The sequence below is a fragment of the Sphaerodactylus townsendi genome, linkage group LG08, assembly GCF_021028975.2.
Source record: "Sphaerodactylus townsendi isolate TG3544 linkage group LG08, MPM_Stown_v2.3, whole genome shotgun sequence".
In the NCBI taxonomy this organism is placed as follows: Eukaryota; Metazoa; Chordata; class Lepidosauria; order Squamata; family Sphaerodactylidae; genus Sphaerodactylus; species Sphaerodactylus townsendi.
This window is the reverse complement of record NC_059432.1, coordinates 40,712,524-40,737,910: the sequence shown is the minus strand read 5'-3', so window position 1 is coordinate 40,737,910 and position 25,387 is coordinate 40,712,524. Positions and strand designations below refer to the sequence as shown.

Below are 25,387 nucleotides of genomic sequence, written 5' to 3'. Positions count from 1 at the left end.
ATATTAGATTATTTGCTTTCTTGATGTTTTCCCAATCATTAAGTTCTGCAGAGAAACTGAAATGTAATTTTGTTCTTGGCAGCAAAGTACTACTTTTGACCAATTGACCATTTTTCTTTCAAGGGACGGAACTTTAATTTCACTTCAATATTTAGTCAACTGCTCAATAGAAAATATCACGTGTAAACTGCTTTGTGGGAGAAAATAGGTACTGGATACACCACTATGAGAGCATTTCCACCAAAGCCACAACTTGTGTGACGTTCTTCTTAAACAATGTCCCTGAAATGGGTGTTGGGGAACAGCAGTTCAGGGGGAAAAAGCCTTTCCTGCTCGTAATTCAAATCAAATTAATATTTATTATGGTCATAGACCATGATGAAGTGAATAATATGAAACTGGTAAAATAATAAGGTATATTAAAACAATAACTATATATCTGAAATAATCCCCAGGAAGGAATGGGAGCATGAGAAAAATACAGAAACATAAAGAGGGTAGGATAAAAACGTAAAACAAACCAAAAATCATAGAACCTCAAAAACGGGGGGACATTAGAATTAGCAGGTAAAAGACAGTCAGCCCCACCCAAAGCCCACCACCTCTAGAGGGCTTTCTGGTGGTGCAGGAAGGTAACAAACAGAAATAAAAACCCTGGCTGCCAGAAGCCCTCATCAGAACTTAATGGAGTAGTACTACTCTTTTGGGTGGTGTAAGTCTGAAGCCCTGGACACAGTGTTCCTGGCCCTTAAGCCTGGGTAGGAAATCAAGTCAAGTTGACTCCACTCCTGGGAATGTCTCAGCCATTCACGCAGTGCAAGCGTCCAGTCAGACACCAGCATTCCTCCATGGTGGCATATCCACTTTCGGATTAAGAACATAAGAACATAAGAACAAGCCAGCTGGATCAGACCAGAGTCCATCTAGTCCAGCTCTCTGCTACTCGCAGTGGCCCACCAGGTGCCATTGGGAGCTCACATGCAGGATGTGAAAGCAATGGCCTTCTGTGGCTGTTGCTCTCGAGCACCTGGACTGTTAAGGCATTTGCAATCTCAGATCAAAGAGGATCAAGATTGGTAGCCATAAATTGACTTCTCCTCCATAAATCTGTCCAAGCCCCTTTTAAAGCTATCCAGGTTAGTGGCCATCACCACCTCCTGTGGCAGCATATTCCAAACACCAATCACACGTTGCGTGAAGAAGTGTTTCCTTTTATTAGTCCTCTTATTAGGATTTCACCACCATGGAGTTGTGGAGTGCCTGGCTGCCAGTGCCTTTGCCCTCTCCACCAATGGGGGTGCCCCTTACTCTGGCAGAGGGGGCAAATGTATTGGTACAGCCTGGTGCCATTCCCACAGCCCATTTGCCACCCTCCATTCACCTGGACTGAGCTGCCCATGTTATAGCAGGATTGGTATCTGTAAGCAACAGAGAACTATAAAATTGTCCTTTGCAACCTGACAATGTATACAGCAATGGTGAAATGAAACTAGCACGTAAATGTTTATTGTACTGGCACTGGAGAACAGGTTCCATTGTTTCTATGTGTCCACATTCACAGAGTCATTGTTTCTTCAGGTAAGAAATCGTCCTGTATTGACCTTCAAGGACAGCTGAAGAGAGGGCATGGCATTGTGCCACATTAAAAGCCCTCTAGTGTTGAGACATTTCAAGATTAGTTAAATATCCCATAGAAGATGTAGATAACCTATTGGATTCACTGGCAATAAACATTGAGGATGTAGCTAGATCTCACTGGTGCTCCGTCTGCTACAAACTGTTTAATGTCTTATTTGGCCTGTTTACCCATGCTAAGCAGAAATCATGGAGAGAAGCCCGGAGATAAGATTTTATTTACCACTGCCTGGGTTACAGCTGAACTTCAGGAGAGACTTGCAAGATATACTTTTTAAAGTGTAACTTGCTAGTTAAAGATTTCAGTTAAATCTCTGAAGACAGTGTGAGGTATATGTGTGGAATCATTGTGTGTGTGGCGTCAAACTAATAGTAATTCTTCCACCACCAACAACCCATAACTGAGTTGCTGATTCCCCTTGTATTGCTGCTATTCTGCATTCAGTTCAATCAGATCTAATTCAATCAAATCTAATCTGATTTCTTGGGACGGGAGTGCAGGAAGCCCAAAAATAAAAAACCAAAACCAAAACTGCTTCCAGAAATCTACCACAGGGGATAACAGAGATACACCACAAAAAAAGTGGCATAACTCTGACAGTGGCTCTGACAGCACATGAGGCTGGTGGGCAGTGGAAGCTGACTAAGGTTGGCTCCACTCCTGTCCCACCCCTGGAAATGCCAGCTCACCTTATTGCGCAGGTGGGCCTAGGGACAAGTGGCAACTTCTGAGGCAGGTGTGCGGAGCCACACAGCCAACTGGGTAAGTCACCCCTCCACAGGAGCATTTGCCCCTTACAATAGTTGGGTGGGCACCCATGCTGGCAAAGGCCTGTGCCGGCTCAAGAGAGGGGTCTCCCCCCCACATACACGCACACTTTGGATCGGAATGTAACAGAGTGGGGATAATTTATTTTTATGAATATAATAATCGTAATTAATCTGAACAGGGAAATTTAAATGTGGCAATAATGGGACAGTATCATCAGTCCACTCCCTGTAAATGAGACAGTGAGAGGGAGAAGGGAGACTAGCTCCACAGATATCAGCTTAACAGTGACATCATTCAACCAGAATAGCTTGCCAATGTTCCTGCTAAAACAGACTATTTTGACTGGTGTTTCTCTGAACTATTTAAAAAACAAAACCTGAGCCACAGAAGGTGGGCATTCCCAAGTCAAAAGTTCTGCCCCTCAGAATGCCCTGGAACACACCACACCAGCATGGGCATTTGCAGTGGTGGCCAAACGCTACACAGCCCAGCTTCTGGGTTTGGGTGCTGCAATGGCCGGCTGCTGAGGTAAGTCCTTGGTGTTGGTGTTCATGCCAGTTTGCATGGCATTGGTGGCATAGACAGCAGAACAACCATTCTGTCAGTTCCAATGCAGCTTTAACCCTACCCCAGCGGCGTAGCACCCAAAGGGCAGCGGCATCTTGCACCAGGCGTGCGCCAGTGCGGGAGCATGGTAGGGGCGTTCTGGGGCATAGCAGGGGCATGGCAGGGGCATAGGGCACCCACGTGACCCGGGTGCAGTTCCCCCTAGCTACGGCTCTGCCCTACCCCCTCTTTGGATTGCACAAATATTCATTCACATGAGGAAACTAAAACAGCATTCAAGGACACAGCTAAGGTAGATGGTAAACCCAATACTTGTCCCTGGTGACTCCAATAGCTCCAGCAACCAAAATCAAGCCCCTTCCTGTTTTCATAGTCCATCCTGTGTTCAGTTTCTTTTGCTACTCTTTTGCTAAGCATGGCAGGACGGAGGGATCTGGAATAGGCAGCTCAAGAGCACAGACAAGAACACAAGCATCGTCTATGTATAATAAATGCCAAGAACTGAAGGTGCCTGAAAAGTCATGAAGACACACAATCCAGCTACCTGCCCTAAAACCAGATGCTTCACATACAAATGTGTGATGGGTTTAAGTGGAAATTAAAACTGCAGTGCGTCTACCAGCACATAATATGCGGTCACTACCACGTGTAAGGTTAAGCCTTATGTGTGCAGCGATTTCCAGCCCAGGGTTATTAAGACTGTACTGTTTTAGCCTGAGGATGGCCAATATGAACCTGCTGGACTGGAGAGTCACCCCTAATCCACATTCGTGCCACATATTAATGTCCTTATGCATTACTATCAAAAGTGCCACATGCCAAAGAACAGGAACAAACCCAGCATTGCTTGCCAGAGGTGTCCACACAATTCAAATACTCTGTTTTTGGTTTTGCTTATTTCAGTCTTATTGTGAATTCTACAGGAGAGAAAAATCTATGAATAATGCAATTTCTTGTACATGATTGATAATGGGTTTATTGCTCAGGCACTGCTAACATGCTATTTGATATCCTATCAGCCTTATTTTCCAAAGGAAAACAACTGCTGTCGAAACCTGACATGTTTATCATTGCAAAGCCAAGCCAAGCCAGTTATCGAAATAGAATAGCTCTTGGTATTATAATCTTCTGTTGAGCCTCAGGTAGTTCATACAGAGTACATGTTATAATAGTTGTAAATTTTCAAAAAATGCATTTTGCAGGGCTGTCAAGGGTTGTCACAGGACTCCATTCAAAGATTCCTCTTAGCCCCCATCCCAGCAGCCAGACTAAAGCCAAATATGATTTGAAAGAAAATCCTATGACATCCTAGCTCCTCGAGCCCCCAGGTGGGCAAGGCCCCCAGAATTTTGTTCTTCATTCACAAGGTATATGCAGGAATGGAGTGTTGCTGTCGTGTGCCTTGGATGTTCCTTCAGCCCAGAGAGCCTAAACCAGGGGTAGGGAACCTGCGGCTCTCCAGATGTTCAGGAACTACAATTCCCATCAGCCTCTGTCAGCATGGCCAATTGGCCATGCTGGTAGGGGCTGATGGGAATTGTAGTTCCTGAACATCTGGAGAGCCGCAGGTTCCCTACCCCTGGCCTAAACCCAACTTAAGTGCTTCTTCCATTAAAGGAAGAGGGGGAAGTCTCTTTAGGCTTCAATGGAATGGTAGGATACAAGCCAGTACTTATTCAGCTAAAATAGGGATTGAACAGAAAAATGCTTATATGGCTGGAAATACACACACACACCATTTTATCCACATACACAAAACCTCATATCCTTACACACACTGATTCAACACTTGGTAATTGTACATAATTGCACATACCGGTCAGTGCACACACCCTTATATCCACTTGTACAAAACTACACGTGCTTACACACACTGATCCAGCACCTTACCTATTTTCCAGTGCACATAACAGCATTCTGAAATGTGAAAGATACCTCATTCCATTCAATGCACAAAGGAATGTTAAGTGCATATTCCTTTGCATATGTGGAGCTCATTGGTTTATTTATTTGAGATTTTATAAGCATATGAATTCTCAAAGGAGGAAACAGTCTTAAAACTTTAAAAGACAATTTAAATCCTTAAGCAAGGAATAAAAGTCTAAATCAGCAGCATTATTTTAGCAACAAGGAAAACCAAAAATAACATAAAATAGACCATCACAAAAGTGAAAATCTTTTCTAAACTGACCAGCTGTTTAAATTATTGGGTTATCTTGGAATCTCAAGTGGCAATGAGTTCCATAAATGCTGGGTTATGACAGCTAATACTCAGTTTGTTATTGAGTACAATGAAGCCAGACTTGCTACCAAATTTCAAGACAATTTATATTTAAAAGTTTCTTGTAAGGCTTCTCATCAATGTTGACATTCATATTCATGGAATGCTAATGAAGTTTGATAGAAACAATGAAGTTTGATAGAAACAAGATTTACAAAGGGCATCAAATGGCCCACAAATGTCATACGAGAAACAAACAAAAATGGGAAAATTTCCAAAGAATGTAGGCAGAAATGTGAAGACACAACAAAATACATAGCAATCTATAAATCTACCCTCAGTAAAAGAACAGTACCTATTGCATAGACTCAATAGTGAATCAGAAAAATGGTATATGCTCCTGGTCATAATACCCATCAAGCAATCTTGCCACCACATTCTGATCTCAGTCCCTCCAGTGTGCCCTGTCAGGATGCTTTTGAAAATGCAAGAATTACATGAGTGAATTTATACTACTCATCTCCCTCCAGATACTGGACTTGTTCCATTCTCTTTGTGAAACAGATGGCATCATGGACTGATTCTTCGAGTACTTATTAAAACAATGTCCTAATTTTGTGATGTTGCTGCTGTAGCATGTTTCACCAAATGAGTTGTTTATTTTAATCCACACCTCCTCTTGGATAAATTAATCACAACTTCTTGGCACTCCTTCTACATCATGCTTGGCAGCAGCTTTCATAACAAGATAATGCGTGTTTGCATAGCCAGTCTGATTTCCACACTTCAGGAATTCAAACAGCATGTGTCAACACTTCCAGGAAAACATCACACAATGCTGAATTCTTTTTGTCACATGATGCCAACATATCATTTCAACCATTGTCAGGTCAGCACTGAACGCCTCATAATTCAAGCAACTCAAGAGAATAAATGAAGATGGAAAAAGAGCTCGAACCCAGATCCTCAAAATGGCAGAAATGAAAAAGGCTCAAAAACATTATCTTCTATTAAGTGGACAAGTCACAGATATTTTGTACTTGATCACACCTGTCCTTATCATTTTCAGCTCCTGACCTTAAAAACGAAGCTGCCTTAAAGCGTTCTTCACTGAGCGCATCTTCCATCGCTGTTGATTTAGAAACTCACATTATGAACTATCATGCAGCAGTTCTGGTCCACTATTTGCAAATCACAGAGTTAAACTGTAAAGTTCTATGACTTAAAAGGCAAGTTCTTACCTGGGAAAGGTGATGTCAACACTGGTATTTTGATTGGTGACAAAGTGAGAACATGACGTGGCTGAACATTGGCTGTAGATGGTCCCTGAGGGGCTTCTGCGTCTACTGACACCATGGCTGCAGCAAATGCAATTGTCTGGTTACTGCCAGCATGTTTAAAGCAACCACCTATTGAAAAATCAAGGAGGATTTGTATTATTTTTAGTGAACACTAGAAAACTTTGCCATTCACATGAGTTGGTTATTCAATGACCTGATGCTGCCCGGGGCAAGACACCCCACCCTGCCCCCTGGCAGCTATGCCCCTGGCTAGCACAGGTACAAAATAAGCAAATTAACTTCAGAAAATGGTGGTTGGTTACTGAGAGTTTGGTATGTAATGCTAATGGACAAGCCTATAACTTATAAATATATATTGACAGGAAAACGTCGGACATGAGATAAATTCATTTAAAACACTGGTTTGCCTTTGTAAAGTTTTAGAATGCATGCAGTTCACTGGATAGGTTTAAGAAATATTAGAATGCATTTATTTTATGAATTAGCAAGGTTATGTGTTATGTGCCATCAAGTCACTTCTGAATTATGGCAACCCTGTGAATTAATAACCTCCAAAACATCCTATCATTAATAGCCTTGTTCAGGTTTTTCAAACTGAAGGCAATGGCTTCATTTATTGACTCAGTACATCTCTGAATGTCTCTTGCCTTGAAAACCCTTCAGGGTCACCATAAGTCACCTGTGACTTAATGACTACACACATCTCTCTCTGTGTTATGTCCTTCTCTTCTCCCCCACCTGCAGCTTTTCCCATCATTATAGTCTTTTCCAGTTAATGCTGTCTTATTTTGATGTGACCAAAGTATGATACCTTATTTAGTAATTTTACCTCTAGAAAGAATTTAGTCTCGATTTGATCAAGAACCCATTTACTGACACTTTTACCCTCTTAGAAAGAGGATGACATTACTTCAACTTTAAATACATTTCTTCTTTCTCTACATATAGAAATAGGTACCTGTATGATTTTTATTGTTTTATGAGGACACAAGTAAAGAAGGCATTGATTACAGAAAAAAGCAATCCATGGAAAAATTCATCATACCATAGAACAACAAAGCAGTAGCTCAGGATCTCAAAACTTAAATAGCTGAGCCTAAGGACCACAAAACACATTACATGGTTTGTATCAGTCTAGGACTAAAAACTGCAAATAGGATAAAGAGAAATGTGCAAATGTAAATACTGTCCATATACACTGGCCCAAAAGCTGTAGTTGGCTTGGCCAGAAAAACTCTTGTGTATACAGTCTCTTGTAAATGCAGGTGAAAGGGTCAGATTTCCATTGCTACATGAACTGTAATAAAGAGGGACAGTGTCAGGATTTCTGTCTTTCAAATGCAGAAAAAATGTGGCAAATTGAAATGAGGGTCCTACCAAAAAAAAGAGCACAGTATGACTGCAATAAAGAATGAATCTCTTCCTAACTTGCACCTCTACATGAAACGGGTTTCAGGGGAGAGCCTTGGCGTTCAATCATGACTAAGTATGTTAACTAAACAAGGAAAATGGATAGTAAAAATCTTAAGGAAAGCTAATTTGACAATCACCAGCTGTTACCCTCTCTGTACTGAGCTGTGCATTCAAAAATTAAGCAATCATTAGCTTATTATGTCGTTTAGCAAATGTTTGCAGTTCAGACAGAAATCCTTCAGGCTCGAAGAGACAGCAAATAATTCTGCAAAAAACTCCGTTTGAACCAAGTCATGACTTTGGGCATTTTGGAGCACTGCTACCCACCTCCTTCAAGTATATTTCATCAGTTTTTTTATGCATGGTATATACACCCTGGATTCTGCTCTTTATTGCCCAAACTTGACCAGCTGACAGATAACATTCAGCTTATCGAGATGAAAAGACAGCATGAGCAATGCCCCATTTTTGTTTATAGTCATTCATTTTTTGTACCAACAGTTTCATTTTTCTGCCCTTCTTCACTGTCATTTTGTAAAATCGTTTGAATGGTACACATATATGTAGTGAATGTATATCATAAAGATACATATTATAGATGCCATTTATGTGAACAATGTATATGTATATAATGCTGATGTATATAATGCTGATTATTGATGGAAAAATTTTAAAACCTAAGCATTTGACAGGGAAAAATCAGAGTGACCAAACAAAAAAATGGCGCAAAAATAATTACATTTTGGATATGTACAAGGGACATGAAACCAAATCCAAAGGGGGATTTTCTGGTTGAAACAGCAGAGCTAATAAAATCTTCTCTATTTAGATACAACCAAGGGGAAAGCACTATATATCCTCAGAAACCTTAGAAAGCTATCTCATACATCAGGTTTAATTAAAAACAACAACCCTGCCCCTGATAGTGCCTTTCCAACAAAGCAATGGGCTAAGAGCCTTATGGCTCACATTTCTGGCCAAACCCAGCTTAAAGAACTGGAATGCTCAGCTGGCAAAAAGATGCCATTCAGCTGGCAAAAAGATGCCATGGTCGCAACCTTCCTCCCCTGCAAAGATATTTTGAATGCTGATGTGAAAAGGTGAAGAATATGTACGCACAAACTAAGGGCAAAAACCCACCTGTTTTGATATGACTCCACCACACATAGCAAACAGCAACTGTATGTAGGCTATTTAAATTGGAAAAATGATATAGTAATAAAAGAGTTAGCTCCCCACTTTCCCCCATTCCATGGAAATAACCCCGACTGCTATTAAGCCTAAAAATAACTGCAGGAAATTGTTTACAGTCTACCAACCAGTGCACAAGGACATAACCGTCTTGGCGATTGCAATTTAACTGATTTTAGAATAGTAGCACAAACTGATGTTAGTAGATTAAAGATATTTAGCATGATAGGGAAAAGACAGAAAAGATAGTGTCACTTAACAAGGAACTGATAGTACATGTCCACCATGATCAATCTGAAAAAAGTATTTGAATATAGACAGGAGTCCTATACTTTTAATAAAAAAGGGAAATTTAGCACTTTAGCTTTCTTTACAACATGATAAACAACATCAGCATAGAGGGGATGAGGCAGAGATAACACATTCACTGTAAATCAAAATTGTGGTGTTGTCCCTCCAAAATAGGCGATCAGTTCTTAACTTCCATCTATCACTTTTATCCCTTTTGTCTCATTGTCGTATGTATAATAAAAGGATAATAGCATTAGACTTATCTTACAGGGTCATTGCAGAGTTCATGACTATTATGTACTTTGAACATCAATCAAATATTGAACATCAAATATTAATATTGTTTTAAACTGTTTTAATTATTTATTTGATTTTATTGTATGATTATGATGTTGTTGCCACCCTGAGCTCCTAGGGGAAGGGCGGGGTATAAATGCAAAAACAAACAAATAAATAAATAAGCAAACAAACATCTGAAAGCCCCGTTTGTATGCTAAGAGTTGCCATTAAATCCTTTATTGGTCTCCATTGGCACAGTGCCATGTCTTGGTCTCCAACACTATACGTCAGTGGAAAGAAGGAAGGGGAAATGCTAGTAAATCTGATGAAACAGCTTCTCAGTTGCAGCCAAAGGGTCTCCACTCATGCAGAGAGTTTAAAATTAAGGTAAAATTGGATGAACATGAGCAAATTAACACAAAAATCAGCACAAAAATCACCTCTCCCTTAAGAACACCATTTCTTTGCAATTGCAAGAAACGCTCAAAAAAGTCCTCTTTTTTCCAAGCATATGAAATCCGATCTCAAATACTCTGTGCATAAACATTCCTAAGAAGATTTCCCCATTTCAGTCCCTAATTCATTATTTGTATTTATTATTACATTTACATCTGGCCCTTGCCCACCAATATTTGTTATATGTTGAAAAAGAACAATAAAATAAGAGAAATATTTCAATCCTACTGATGTAGGGAGGAACTAAAAGGTACCTATTCTAGCTTTATCCATTTTTAACTAGGGACTCAGTGTTCATTCATGCACTGGTCTATGAAGGCACACCCCTGTAATGCAAACAAGATAGAGTCAATTTCACACATTCTACTGCACTGCCAATTATATGGAGATGTCAGGAAACATTTAATATTGCCTGTGTGGTTCCGGTGCTTTGGTCATCTTTGCTGTTTCAGTAGCCTTCATGACTCATTAGTTAATTTTTGGCTTGAAAATAAAGTCCCTAATATTTCACACTCAGTGGCAAAGTTCCTTTACATTGCAAGTAGAATACGATGTTCTAGGATTTCCAATAGAACTGTCTTTAATTATGATTATCTGTTGTGGGCCCTTTTTTATTTGTTTATGCTGATCAAATGACTGAATAAAGAATCTGTCTGTAAAATGTTCATTCATGGGAATATTCAGATATGATAGCAAATACTTTCCACACGGGCATTCTTGAACTGCTTTCCCCAAGAATGGACTCCCATCCTTCATCTCCAGATATATATATATTGTTGCTACCGACTTACAAAAGATGTATCCTGAACCTGCTTGGGGAAGGAACGCCGGTGCTGGGTGTTCAGGCTACACTTTGGGGTGGCTTAAGACCCAGCAGCCCAATGGAGGGCTTCTTAGCTGAGGGAAGGCTTTGTTGTTGTTGTTTTTAGCCTCCCTGCACTGCTGAGAAGCCCTCCGACAGGTGGTGGAGCAGTGCTGCTGCAGACTCTGCATTGGACTGCTACTCACCAATAGCATGATCCTAAGTTGTGTCCTCCTCAGTCCAGTCAAGAGTGTAACCCTGGTGAGAATTGCTTTCCCAGTGTGCTTTTTAGTTCTGCTCACCAACCATTGATTTGCAGGGTCTCAAAAGAAGCAATTCTATCATCTGGACTCTTCCCCAAGTGTTCTGACCAGTCAATATCAGTACTCTGAATTGGGCCAGGGAGCAAATTGGCTGCCAGTGCAGATGGAACAGAGCAAGACAAGTGATATAGTCCTTATGACTTATGCCAGACAACATTTTTGCTGAAGCGCTCTGTACCAATTGTAGTTTTCAGAACACATTGCAGTAATCCAGTACAGATGTTACCAGGGCAGGCAAGACTTTTTTTTTACTCAGTTGAAGCTGGCCGTTCAGGCTTCTACCACCTCATTTATTCAACAGGAGACTGGGAGTTTCTTACAAAGTTGTGAACATGGTTTTTTGTTTTTTTAGGGAGAGTGCATCTTCATCCAGGACAAGAAAATAGCTCAATACTTAGATCAGTCATTCGGTCTACCAGTAGCAGCTCTTTCTTGTTGGGATTAAGTTTCTGTTTATTAGTTCTCATCCATCCCAAAATTAGAACCAGGCACCAGTTTAAAGGTTTTCACAGGCATTGTCCACACGAACCATATATCCTGGGATAAGGAGGTGAAGCATCCTGGTTTGGCCATGACTTCCACATAGCTAACTTGGACCCATCCCACGAGATTTCCCTTATCCCGCGGCTTTCAAAAATTGTCAGTTCTTTTTTTAAAAAAACCCACTCTGCTCCTGCTTCCATGCAAACACTGCAGGAAACAGACCGGTTTATTTTTGCTGCCTCGCCGCCTGCAGCCAATCAGAACGTTGGGAAAAGGGGACAGTTTGCGCATGCGTGGCAATGTTGGTGAGGAAAATGAAACTAAACCAGAGTCATGCATAATCACCTGGAGTTCTTCCTCCCAGCCTGAACGCACTGCTGGGCTGCCGTGCGGAGGGAGAAACTGAGATACAAACATCCTGGTTTTCCCCCAGGATATTATGTCCATCTGGAAAATGCCACAATCTCTCTGGGATATGGGAGAAACAAGAGATAGAGCTGTATATCAGCCACATATTTGTAACAAGCCAATACCTATCTCCAGATGACCTCAGTTTCATGTAGAGGTTAAAAAGAACAGGTGACGTGATGAAACCTTGAGTGATCCCATAGGTTAAAGGCTTCTGAAATTCTGAAATTAACATTCCAGGTAGAACCAAAACCACCAAAAAAACCTGCCTTTCAGTTTAAACCCTGAAAGGTTGTCCCAAAAGGATGTCATTATCAAAGGTATCAATCAAAAGTCAGTAAGAGAGCCAGGAGAATCAGCAGTGTGGTATTTTTTCCATCAATCTCCCAGCATAGGTTATCTACCGGGGCAACCAAGGCCACTTCAGTTCACTCACCAGGGCTGATACCAGACTAGAAAGGATACAACAATCCAATCATTATGCTTTTATGGAATTGTCAGCATTTCAATGTGCACTGGGACTTGACTGTATCTGCTATTTTGGAGACAATGGCAGAGCTCCTTCCCCCAACTTTCAGAAGTGGTTCATGGGTTTATGGAGGTCTCAAGCATAAAAGGGGAGATCAGAAGATGCATGAGTGAACAGAAATTTCAGGCAGTCATCCATCCCAGCTGTAACAATGTAAACTATTTGAAATTTCAATTAATTACTATCATGGATATTCATAATTGCTTAAGATTTATCACATTAAAATAGAATAATTGTGTGTGTGTGCATATATATGTATGCAATAGGAATTATATAGCTTCCAAAAGAGTGGCACCCAGTGATTATTCTCAAAATATTAATTACTGTTTATTTCCGGTATTTCAGGTATTGTCACAAAATGTGTCTGTCTGCAACACTTTGAAGCAAACTCTTAGTAGATTTTTCAAACAAAGTGGTTACCTACAGACTGGGAGGGGATTATGTCCAGTATCCAGGTTTCACTTAAATTCATCAGTTTTGGTGTTCATATTTGTGGGCACCTCCTCTAATGTTGGCAGCTGACAAACTGTCTAAGTGACAGCAGAACAGCAACAGCAATCAATATCCATATGGCACCAGCAATAGCAATAACAACAGTTAAGAGCCACATGACAATACATATATTGCAAAATAACAAAATGCATAATCCTGACAACCATTAACTTCAGACGGAGATCCAGCCAGGGCTGTTCACTTTTGCTCTACTTGGCCATCAATCAATGTTTTTAAAACACAGAAAGAAAACACGGGAGCAGTGCCCAGTTCTCCCCCAGTCATCCATATTCATCTGCGTTGCTGAATTATTTGAGGGACATGAACTGGTAGAAATCAACTCACTGTTAGATATGCATGTTTTTGCCTCTTTTCCATTAGAGGTGCTTCTTTATTTTCCATAGTAAGGCCTTTTATTAACTCCACTTCAATCTCATTTATCCAGTCTCTGGTATCAAATGCCTGATATAATTCTCCGAAGACTTAAAGGGATGTAAAGTTGTTTAAAATGCCAATGGTACAAAATATTGCACCTGTGAAATATCTATATAAAATATCCAGGAAAGTACCAGTCAGTCACTCTACAATATACTATGAATTAACCGATAAGGCTTATTGTCCCAACAAGAGGTGGTGGTGTTCACTAAATTCCAACAGTAATAATGTAAATATCATAAACAAATCAAAAACATTTCAGTTCCTACAGTCTGGCCATCACAATGACAAAATGAAATAAAATGGACATCAATATAAGCTTCTTCAGTTCCAGAATTTACTTCCCAAACAGCAGGCACAGCCTATCCCAAACAGATTAATCAACAATCTGTTTCTTAAAGTGACAGAGACCATTTGCAACAATAATGGCTCTAATACACTTCCCAAAATACTGCCCAAGGCTATTCAAACAGAGTGCTAAAGAGTCTGCAACCACTTTCAGCACTAGCTGTTCTAATATAGTCTATAAACAGAAGACCCAGTGTAATAACCATGAAAGATGATGGTGCTCCTGTTGTAAGGAACCTCAAAGGACTCGAAACAAAGGAACTGAGTTCAGTACGTTTATTTCATAAACTTCAACGATCGCATTACACGGGATGCGGATTCTGACTTTCCCGGGCTTCAGGTATCGCTTTTACGGAACCTTCAGCCACCTCCCCCAAACGTCCCAGCAGGTTTCCCACGACAGAGCAGAAACAAACTTCAAACACACAAGATAGCCACAGCAAGGTTAAGGCCCCAACCATCCCGGGCATGAAGCCCAGAACGAGGAATGCGTCAAGGCCAGGCAGAAAGAGCAGAAACTAACCCCCCACCCTTACACTCGGCCTCCATCCACGAAAAGCCCTCCCCGGTTTAAGAGAGAAAGCCTTATGAAAAGCAGCAATCAAAGGGCGTCCAATACTTTTCGCAACTATACACCCATTGATTATGTCCTGAGGGATATCCCACCCAGGATACCAAATATTGGCAGACGCTATGATGATGTAACGAGAATCCAGAATAAGCGTCGATTTCGTAGTGCTTTGTGGCCATCAACGATCACCCGGCGGGGAATCTCCATTGGTCGTGCCAAGCATCTGAATCTGGAGCCCGGCTTTGAGTAAGCTGTAGGAATGAAATACAGGGTGAATATTACTAAGAGAATTAGAGCAACTCTAACTGGGCAGTCACATCGTTTGATCACCTGGGTGATCCTAAACGGGCCTTATAAATTTCTTGCCTAGTTTGGAATATTTATGCACATCCCTAAGGTTTTGGTGGGACAAACTAAAACCATACCGCACTTGCAGAGGAAAATCCATTCTATGTTTGTCCTGGGCTTTGTCTTCTTTTGGGCTTCCTCTTGCGCTTGCAAAGAGCGAGGAAGAGACATGATTTCCAGCCTTCAGCTAGAGACCGGATCCAGCCTCACCAAAGTCAGGGGTTGGCGCCTGATGGATCGGGCGAAGCTGGGGTAACGGGGAAACGAATCGCACCCGAGACCACTTCAAAGCGGAGTTTTATTGGTGCTGCTGTGAACACGCATTGTTGTAGAGCATACACGGGCTAAGGGAAGAAGCTCCGTCCCAGTTGTCTTGCAGGATGATAGTTGGTGTAGCAACATAGGTTACTGCATAAGCGTTCTGTTGGTCCTCATTAAGCTCAACTGGCCGTCACTTTGCATCGATGGTACCAGGGCGCCACAGCCGATCCCGTTCCCAACAACTCCAGGAACGCTTTCCAGAACTTAGATCATGAACTCAATAGGCCCCTGTCGGAAATCACTCTCTCCGGCGATGAATGCAAACGATAGATATGTTGAATAAACAATTTGGCCAATTTAGGCGCCGAGGGAATGGTGGAACACGGGACGAAGTGCGCCTGTTTGGAAAAGAGGTCCACCACAACCCAAAGTACTGTATTACCATGGCTTTCGAGGAGATCTGTGATGAAATCCATGGAAATCACTTGCCACGGTCGAGCCGCCGGGGGGATGGGGTGTAGCAATCCGTGTGGCTTAGTAGGGCTGGCTTTAGCCTCTGCGCACGTCGGGCACCCCTTTATGTATGCCTCAATGTCCTTGCGCATGGTGCGCCACCAAAACTGCCTTCTAAGTAGGTGAAGCATTTTCAGAAATCCAAAGCGTCCCGCTTTTCGGGCGGCCAAGGACCAGCCATTAGAACCTTGCCGCTACGTGAAGGTCGTGGTGGGACATACCAGCAGTCCCCCCGTCTCCACACTCCCCCTTGTAACTGCAGGAGGGGGTCGGATTCCTCCTTCGGAACCTCCTGTCGTCCTGCCTCCTCCAGCTGGCGTAGAAACGGGGATACAACGTCCGGAACCTGCACGGGGGAATGTTTCAGGGGCGTGACTGTCTGGGATCGGGTTACCGCCAAACCCAATTGAGAAGGCGTGAGAATGGTACGAGGCATGGCGCGTAAGGAAGTGTCCATCTCCCTGGGGAGGCGGGATAGGGCGTGTCAAAAAATGGACCGGAAAAATTATACAAGACACACGTATGCTGCTAAAGTGGCATTCAATGTATTACTCTCTTATATTTCTAATCATACATAAAATACAAGTGTATGATTAGAAATATAAGAGGGTAATACATTGAATGCCACTTTAGCAGCATACGTGTGTCTTGTATAATTTTTCCGGTCCATTTTTTGACACGCTCTTATATTTCTAATCGCTACATAAAATACAGGTGTATGATTAGAAATATAGAAGAATAATACGATGAATCTGCTAGCAACATCACGTGTCTTCGATCTATCCCTGAGACGCTCTAGTGCTGCGTTTCCATTCATAAATTTCTAGATCGAGGCGGGATAGGGCGTCAGCTAATTTGTTACTATTACCAGGGAAGAAATGGACAGTGAAGTTGAATCTGGAAAAGAAATCCGCCCATCTTAATTGTTTGGCTGACATTTTGAGTGGAGTAGACAAAGCTGCCAAGTTTTTATGATCTGACCAGACTTGGAACGGGCGCGCGGCACCTTCCAGCCAATGCCGCCACGTAGACAAAGCCTCTTTAATGGCTGCAGTTTCTTTATCTCCAACTGTCCAGTTGAGTTCAGGGCCGGACAGTTTTTTCGATAAATAAGCACACGGTACAAGTTTGTTATCTTTATTTTTCTGCAAGAGTGCTGCTCCTAGGGCTTTATCCGAAGCATCGACATGTACGCAATGATGAAAGGCAAAGTAGGGATCTGTGTGTTTCAAAAATAGGTTCAGTAGTGAAAGCTGTCTTAAGAGCCTCGGTGAAACAATTTTTTTTGACACTTCAGGGACCAAGAAAGGGGAGCCCCCCGGGTTTTGACGCCCTGGGGTCCCTTTTCCTTTAGTAGCGCAGCAAATCTGTGAGTGGTAGAGCAAGCTTGGCAGACATTGGGAATAAAATCTTTCTGGATAAAAGTTAAGCTAAAACCTAGAAGCGATTGAAGTTCCTTACGGGTGGTGTGGGTATCGGCCAATTCACTTCCACAGCTCGCGACTTTTTTGCCGGGTCCATCTCCAGACCCTCTGGAGAGATCTGATACCCTAGGTAATCCATTGAGGTTTGGTGCACAGCACCTTTGGACAGTTTTGCAAAAAGAGAGTCATCGACCAGACGTTGCAAATGACAGCCCTGACCAAACGTTCATGCTCCTTTCCATCGTTTGGGAATATATTAGGAACGTCATCCAAATACACCACCACCCCCTTAAACAGAAATGCTTGTAGAACGTCGTTGATAAAAAAGAGACATGAAAGCCCCTGGGGCACCGGATAATCCGAATGGCATTACAAGATATTCATACTGGCCAAATTTGGTATTAAAATGCTGTTAAATGCTTTCGAAGCCCTCAGCAATTGTGCGCACCGGTAATAAGCCTCCCTCAGATCCAGTTTTGGTAAAAATACGCCCCTTTCCCCAAGCGCATCAAGCAAGTCCTTGATGAAGGGGCAAAGGGTATTTTATTGACAACGAAACAGCGTTGGAGACCACGACATAATCAGTGCATAGACGTAGGGTTCCATCTTTCTTTTCACAAACAGGACCGAGGGTGCCGCGTGGGTGCTCTTTTGTGGCTCGGCGGATGAAAACCGCTGGAGCCAGATTCTTATCGAGAAAGGCCTCGAAGCTCCCTTCTCCTCGGCTGGGCTCATCCGGATATATTCTACCTTTCGGAAGTTGTGCCCCTGGGACCAAGAGGATTTTACACAGTCTGTGTCCCTATGGGGAGGGAAGTTGATCGCATTCCTGTTCTGCAAAGACCTTGGCTAAATCCCAGTACTGTTTGGGAACTCCGGCCAGTTCTTGGGCTCCGGTCACTGGCTAAATCCATTGCACTGGGGCGACTGCGGGATCTTCTTTAGCCTCTGCCGGTGGCTCACCCTCATGCATGTGATCCCCACAAGGGGATCAGTCGAATCGAGACTATGCGTTGCCCCTGTAGAAGATGAATTTGGGTTCATGGGAGAGGAGCCAGGGCATGCCCAGCACTATGGGATGTTCTGGCGACTGGAGCCAAAATGAAGCTACGTCTTTCCCAGAAGTGTTCCAGCACATCGCAGGAAGCATCTGGTTGGGTTTTGAAGGCTGGCCGGACCGTCGGTGCCCAGCGGGCTGCCATCCATTTGAGTAAAGGGAATTCGGTTTGGCGATAAATGCTGCATACGTTCGAGCCCTAGCTGCTCCCAGCCACCTGAGGTTTCATAAGCGCAGTGGGGAGCAACCCGGGAATCTACGAGAGCTCACCCAGAAGCTATCAAGGGTGTGCTTGGAGGTATTGGTTAAGCGTGGTCATAATAGTTGGCTGGGGGCTCCCCCTTCACTCACTGCATCTGAAGCAGGAAAATTCTTCCGCGGAAGGACCAGACGAAAGGCTCACCCCTTCAGGTTCTGTGCGTCATCGCATCCGGTATCCCCGAAAGCTTCGTCGCCATCGCATAGGTGGTTTGCGCAGCTCCTTGAGGGCCCCGAGGCCCCGTCTTGCGAGGAGTCCGGGCCGTTGACTTGCGCGGCGCGGGGACAGAAGCCTTTGTTTTTTCGGGCAGTTGGCCGCCATGTGGCCCGGGCCCCCACAATATAGACACAACCCGAGACGGCGGCGGCGCTCAGAGGTGGATTCGGCTGCCGGCAGTCCTGCACTCGCCTTCTTTGGTGGGACGGTGACCGTCGAAGCTGGTTTGGCAGGAGGTTTGGCAGGAGGTTTGGTCGGAGCGGTTTTCCCCGTCTTGGATCGATTAAGACGGGCCGCAATGGTCTGGGGTTCGCTCACCATGCATGCCCAGGTGCAGATTTCCTCCTCGACCGCGTCATGGAAGTATTCACATTTCATGCGTTCGGGCCAGTCCGGGAGCTTGCTCGCGGCCAACCGGAATTCTCGGGCGAACTCTGCAAAGGTTTTGTTTCCCTGCTTGAGAGTTTTAACAGTCTTGAGGGCTTTGTTCACCTCTTCCGGATCTTGAAAACGGAGTCGCAACCCTTGAAGTAAAGCTGCCACGGTTTGCAGTTCAGGGCCCCCTGGAACTTCATGCAATTCCACAAACCATTCTGCCGCGTCTCCATCCAGCACGGACCCGATGTCACGCACTTTCTCGACTTCGGACCTATAAAGATCATCAAACTCAAGCATGTGTGCGTCGAGTTGTAGTTGCTACCACAGTCGAGTTGTAGTTGCTACCACAGTCTTGTCGCCTTCCAATTGCGACGAACTCTCGGTGTTCAATCCCTGCATGTCGTTGGGCATCAGGGATTCACAAAACGGAAGGATAATGGTAGCGACCCAAAATCAATCCGAAGATAGAGATGTGAGAATCCGCATAATGTAAGGAACCTCAAAGGACTCGAAACAAAGGAACTGAGTTCAGTACGTTTATTTCATAAACTTCAACGATCGCATTTGTAATGACCCAAAGGACCCCCAGAATATTATTTATATATTCCGCCCAGAGCCCTTCGGGGATGGGGCGGTATAAAAGTCCAAACAATAAATAAATAAAAATAAATATATTTCTGCTTTAAAATCATATTGGCAAAAGCCAGTTGCCAAAAACACTCCTATGGGTGTAGGTAGCAGCATGTCCAAAGGTCACAGGTCTGCTTTACAAAATCTAATCAATGGATGAGTTACTCCAGCATAACCTGGAGGTCTCATTTGAGTCACGAGAATGCTTGATTACCACACCTTGAATAGAAACTGTTAAAGACAAAGAATATGGAAAGCCACCTCAGTATCAGATTCTGCATTTCACTATCTCTTCTAGCAACAAAGGGTTGCTTCTCTGCATTTCCTTCCCTTTGTCATGACTCTCCTAAATCACTCACCTTATCCTGATCTAAATGTCTCAGCCAAATAAGAGTTACTCTGCATAAAGCCATTCTGTGCTTCCTGACTTAATCTAAGAGCAATTGGCCCCATTGTCTCGGGTTTAGCAGTAGACAAGCTGACTAATGACCTCAGCACCCCCAAGTCCAGCATGGGAAATTCCAGAGAATTTAGAAAAATAAAACTTAAAACTCACTTGTTCCCACCCCTTCCTGGGCAAAAGGGTATAAAAGTGTAGTTCACCTGCAGCATTTTGCTCTTGGCCACATGTTCCTCTCTTGGTCATGTTGGTCTTGAGACACAATATCATCTTCACTGGGTCTCTGTGCTGGCATGGAATCCCTGCCTTCTACTTCTACTCTTCTAAGAATCGTTAGGTAATGTATTACCCCACAAAAAAAACCCCTCCCTCTCTATCTCCAATCTATATTTTTAACACCTTTCTATATCTCAGGAACTTGAATGTATGTGCTCTTATGTCTCACTTTGTGTTTGTATTTTTAAACAAATTTATATAAAACTTTTAAATTCAATTTGAACTCTTGCTTCTCTGTGGAATATCCATTGCTAGAATTCCTTCCTCGTATTATACAGTCTAAAAGATCCCCTCCTGGCCCCTCTCGCTGCCAACGTGAGAGCTCATTCCCCTTTGCTACTTATAAAATCCTATGTTTGCTGTTATACTTTTAGCAGCTGGTGGAGAATCCCTTTAATAAAACCCTTACCCCTGTTAAGGCCATAACACATTACACGGGATGTGGATTCTGACTTTCCCTTCAGGTATCACTTTTACGGAACCTTCAGCCACCTCCCCCAAACGTCCCAGCAGGTTTCCCACGACAGAGCAGAAACAAACTTCAAACACACAAGATAGCCACAGCAAGGTTAAGGCCCCAACCATCCCGGGCACGAAGCCCAGAACGAGGAATGCGTCAAGGCCAGGCAGAAAGAGCAGAAACTAACCCCCACCCTTACACCTGTGAGCCAAAGGAAAATTATTCCATCTCAGGTCCTAACCTGGCCCAAGTGCCTTTCATACAATAATGCACTTCATGTAGTAACTGCAATACCTGGCTTTTGGGAGCATGCATGCCTGGCGCCAAACAGCTCTACTTTCATGACTATGCATTGTCCTTCTAAGGATGAACTAATATGACCACTTAAAAATATTTCATATGTGTCACTACATAGGTGAGGTGACAGATTTCTCACCCATGACAAGGCCAAAAGAGGAAGGGCACATAGAAATCTAATTTATTTAATTTAACATTTTAAAAATCCTGAATGGATTAGAGAAACATCTTGGCTGGTGGCAGCAGCACTCTTTTTATCCCACTTTCTTAGTTGTTGAAGTCCCCAGCTCCCTCTTTTCACCCTTTAGCCTCACCTGCAGACAAAATCCCTTTCTCAGGTTATCCCAGTAAGCAAAGAGAAACCAGTGCCAAAATAGACTTCTCACAAAAGATGGGATACTCAAATCAAACCCAATAGCTTTAGAAACCACTGCATCTTGCTCCCTTCCCATGAGATGGAAGGGATATAAATATTCAGAGAATTACACACACACACACACACACACACACACACACACACACACACACACACACACACGTCTGTGTATGTATATGTATATATATGTATATATGTCTCTCTGTGTGTGTGTGTAAATATCCAACTCATAAATCTGGGACTTGGTGTATGGATCCCACAGAATGGCATTAAGCAGAGAAGCATGGAGGCTTGAGTTGCAATTAATCTCCCCATTCTCCCCCCCCCCAAAGAAAAGCCAATGTCCATGACACTATTCTCAAGATCCCTGTATACAGACCGGTTCCAGTTAACCCCACACAAGAGGTCTTTCCCATGTCTTAAAGCTGGAGAATACTATTCCTTTTAAGTGGCCAGTGTCCCAAACACTGGTTTCTGGTTCCATTACATCTAAATGCATGCTGAATATTATATTCTCCTCTTTTCTTGACCTATTATTTCCCTCTATCCTGGCCAACCATTAAAAGGTAAATCTGGTATTGACAATTGAAGCCCCACCATCCCTGTGCTCTGTCATGCCACTCCATGTTAGCCTTATATGGTAGAGCAGACATGTTAGCCTTATGTGGTAGAGCAACCACTAGGCCCTGCTCTAAACCGGACAGCTGGTGGCTATATGTTCTGCATTCTGTTGGGCAGGGCTTTGGGGTGTGCTCTCATTTGCAATAGCAAGTCATCCTTCTACATGAAACTCTGAAGTGAAGTCCTAGACGAGCTAAAGTACTTACATGAAAGGGAACTGCAGAGGTTGAGATGAAAACTTCAAAATGTATAACAAAACAATTATATTTATTATATAGTGTACACAAAAAGTTTGTTAAAAACACAACGCCTGAAATACAGGCCACACCTTAACAAATCAGTATAGGTTATTACACAAATCACAAACACCGTTGATGATACAATCATACAATTATCCAACAAAGGACCATACAAATGCCAACAAAGGCATTTTGGCCTATTCGGCCTTGCTCAGCCATCATACATACAAACAAGATTATTCAAGACAACACATCTGGAAATACACCATATAGGTATTTCTATCTGAAAACAGAAAAAAAAACTTTATATCCTGTGTGAACTGATATTGTCATGGGTCTTTTAATCTGAAAATGAAAAAGTCTTATCTGAAAACCCTTTTATCTGAAAATGAAAAACACATATATTCTGTGAGTCTTTCACCACTGAAATTGCCTCACGCTGAATCTGGTATCTAATTACCAGTATTTCCGGATGTGTGTAATATCAGCCAGTGAAAAAACATTGAGACAGCCTTGACCAGAGTGATGCAAAAATCAACTATAAAAGACTTGTAGGAATCCAAAATATAGACACTCCTAATCTTATAAACATCAACAAGATAATACTGACTCAATTCTTATTTAGTGCCCGTGCAGCATATCTCCTATACTTTTTTCCTATACTGCTACGGTTTCACACATCCAGGAAGATCAGTATTTGGAGCTTTTAAACAAAAGTAAAGGCACTGTGTATTCTTCATGCACAGCAAAATTTATACTATCACCAGACAGACAGACAGACAGACAGACAGACAGACAGACAGACAGACAGACAGACAGACAGACAGACAGACAGACAGACAGACAGACAGACAGACAGACAGACAGACAGACAGACAGATAGATAGATAGATAGATAGATAGATAGATAGATAGATAGATAGATAGATAGATAGATAGATAGATAGATAGATAGATAGATAGATAGATAGATATGTGAATGTTCAACAAATTTAAGTTGTATCCCTAGTTGTTGCATATTTATTGGAAGAGCAGAATTTATTTCATTTTTTGTAAAAACAAAACAAAATGCCAATCCTAATAATACAGTCCCACTGTTTAAATGAATGAGCTTGCTACCTCCTTCAAAAGCCTGCTACAGATGTACAGTCTTAAAGACTGTAAATCCAGAGTGTGACCTGCTTGGCAAGTCCCCCACCCCACTCCCGGGACAGCCTTTCACATTCCTTACCAACTTTATCAACACCCATGATTTTTTTTTGTGACTAAGTACCAGTACCAGTTCTCAGTCAGAGAAAGAGCGCACAGACCCCCCCCCCTCTTTTAGAACAGACTAGTGAGGCTCTGCAGAGGGAGGGAGAATTAGTGGAAATCAGAACAAACTTATATGCAGACACGTAGTGCCCAGGGGGCCAGGGGGCATGTGCCAGTTCTGGGCTGTGGCTGGAGCATGGAGGGGGCATGGAGGGGGCATTCTGGGTGGGGGCAGGTGGGGCATGGTCCGGTACTGCTTATACGTGAGTACTAGCACTTTAAAAAGGCACTGCCACCACCATTAACACCTCATAGTCAATGGAAACAATTAAAATGATAAATGGAATTGGTGGTAGCCTGTAATCAGTTCTCTAAAATGCCTGCCAAATACAGCTCACCCACCAGCAGGCTTCTAATTTGAAAAGCTGTTAGACACTGCGCTCACGTAACTTCCTTATGTACATGCGACTTGTACAGAAGATGACCTTTCAATCATGCTCGTTGCATGAAATAGGAGGACATGGTTTTGCTATTTGTCTTTTCTTGTCTAGTTATGTTGTATTATCACAGTTGTAAGTTGCTGTGTCAAAGCTGAAGAAGGCTCTGTCCACTTTGACCACAGTGGTCTCCTCATTGAACTCTGCTCTCTGTACGTGACCTGACCTTTTCCAGTTTCTAACATTGCTGACTGTAGTCTGAATACTGGTAGGTGTTGAATCGAGACGAAGTATCAGTGGTGAGAAGGGAGCTGCTGTCTTGCTCAGATCCACCCAAATCCTTTTGTAAGGAGATGCTTCTTTCAGAAGTTAGACTCAGACATAACCCAGTTTTATAAAACTTGTCATTTCAGCTATGGCAAAAATGTATTATGATCTTTAGAAGTTTTTTGTTGTTGTTTCTGTTTTAACCAGATATATCCCTAAAGCTTAAGCAACACAAATACAGATTCCAAAATTCAGAAGTTAATGCAGTTTGGCAATTGGCCTCATTAAGTGAGGAATCAAACATGTAATAGGGAAAGAATATGGCATATGCATGTAAAAGCAACCCACAGCTGCATGCAGTGTTGCTAAATACATGCCTTCAAATTGATTGACTGGTAGTTCAAGCATCATTCTAACTGCTACAACCCTTCCCCAGCTGGTTTTCCTTAGTCCAGATTGTCCTATCAATAGGCCGAAATTTTTCAGTAAAGGAGATAGTGGAGAGAGAAAAGTAACCAAGGGAAGTCAAGGGCATCATTCCCAATTGCATTTTAATTGACATCACGATAAAGCAATAATAATTGCTCTCCACAGTACCCTGAAACCTTAACGCCTCTCCCCCATGCCAGCTACTCAGATCCTGCTTGCAGAAACCACCAGTTAGGGATTGGGAATTATCTCACCGCAGAAAAGCCATCTTGATGGTCCAGGCCAGCCTAGTCTTCTTGTATCTCAAAAACTAAATAGGATCAGCCCTGGTTAATACTTGGATGGGAAACCACTAATGAAATCCAAGATTGCTACCAGAGGCAGACAATGAGATGTCACCTCTGTTTGTCTCTGCCTTTGGAAACCCTATGGGGCTGCTGTAAGTTGCATGCAGTTTGATGGTACTTTCCACCAGACAAAGGGTAGATGGGACCTCTGATTCCAGTCAGGTATTTAGTTTCATATTTCTGAAGAGAAGCTACCACTCAGTAATAGAACAACCCTTTGCATTTAGCATCTCCTGGCTTCATATCCACATTTAAAAATAGTTCTTGATAACAATGATGAAAAAGATTGCTCCAGGAGAGTAGTCAAAGCTCTAACTGAAGGGACAACATATAATTCCATATATTCATATATTACACAAACTGATAGCTTTACAAAAATGA

The 25,387-nt window shown here is 42.6% G+C and overlaps 1 protein-coding gene across 2 annotated transcripts in view; it reads right to left on the bottom strand.

Moving 5' to 3' along the window:
• Positions 1 to 25,387, bottom strand: part of TCERG1L (transcription elongation regulator 1 like) — a 212,710-nt gene that overhangs the window by 161,333 nt on the left and 25,990 nt on the right. For both annotated transcript variants that reach the window (XM_048506355.1, XM_048506356.1), the window contains exon 4: positions 6,437 to 6,604. In XM_048506355.1, the coding sequence (XP_048362312.1) occupies positions 6,437 to 6,604 (168 nt within the window). The remainder of the gene's footprint in view (positions 1 to 6,436; positions 6,605 to 25,387) is intronic.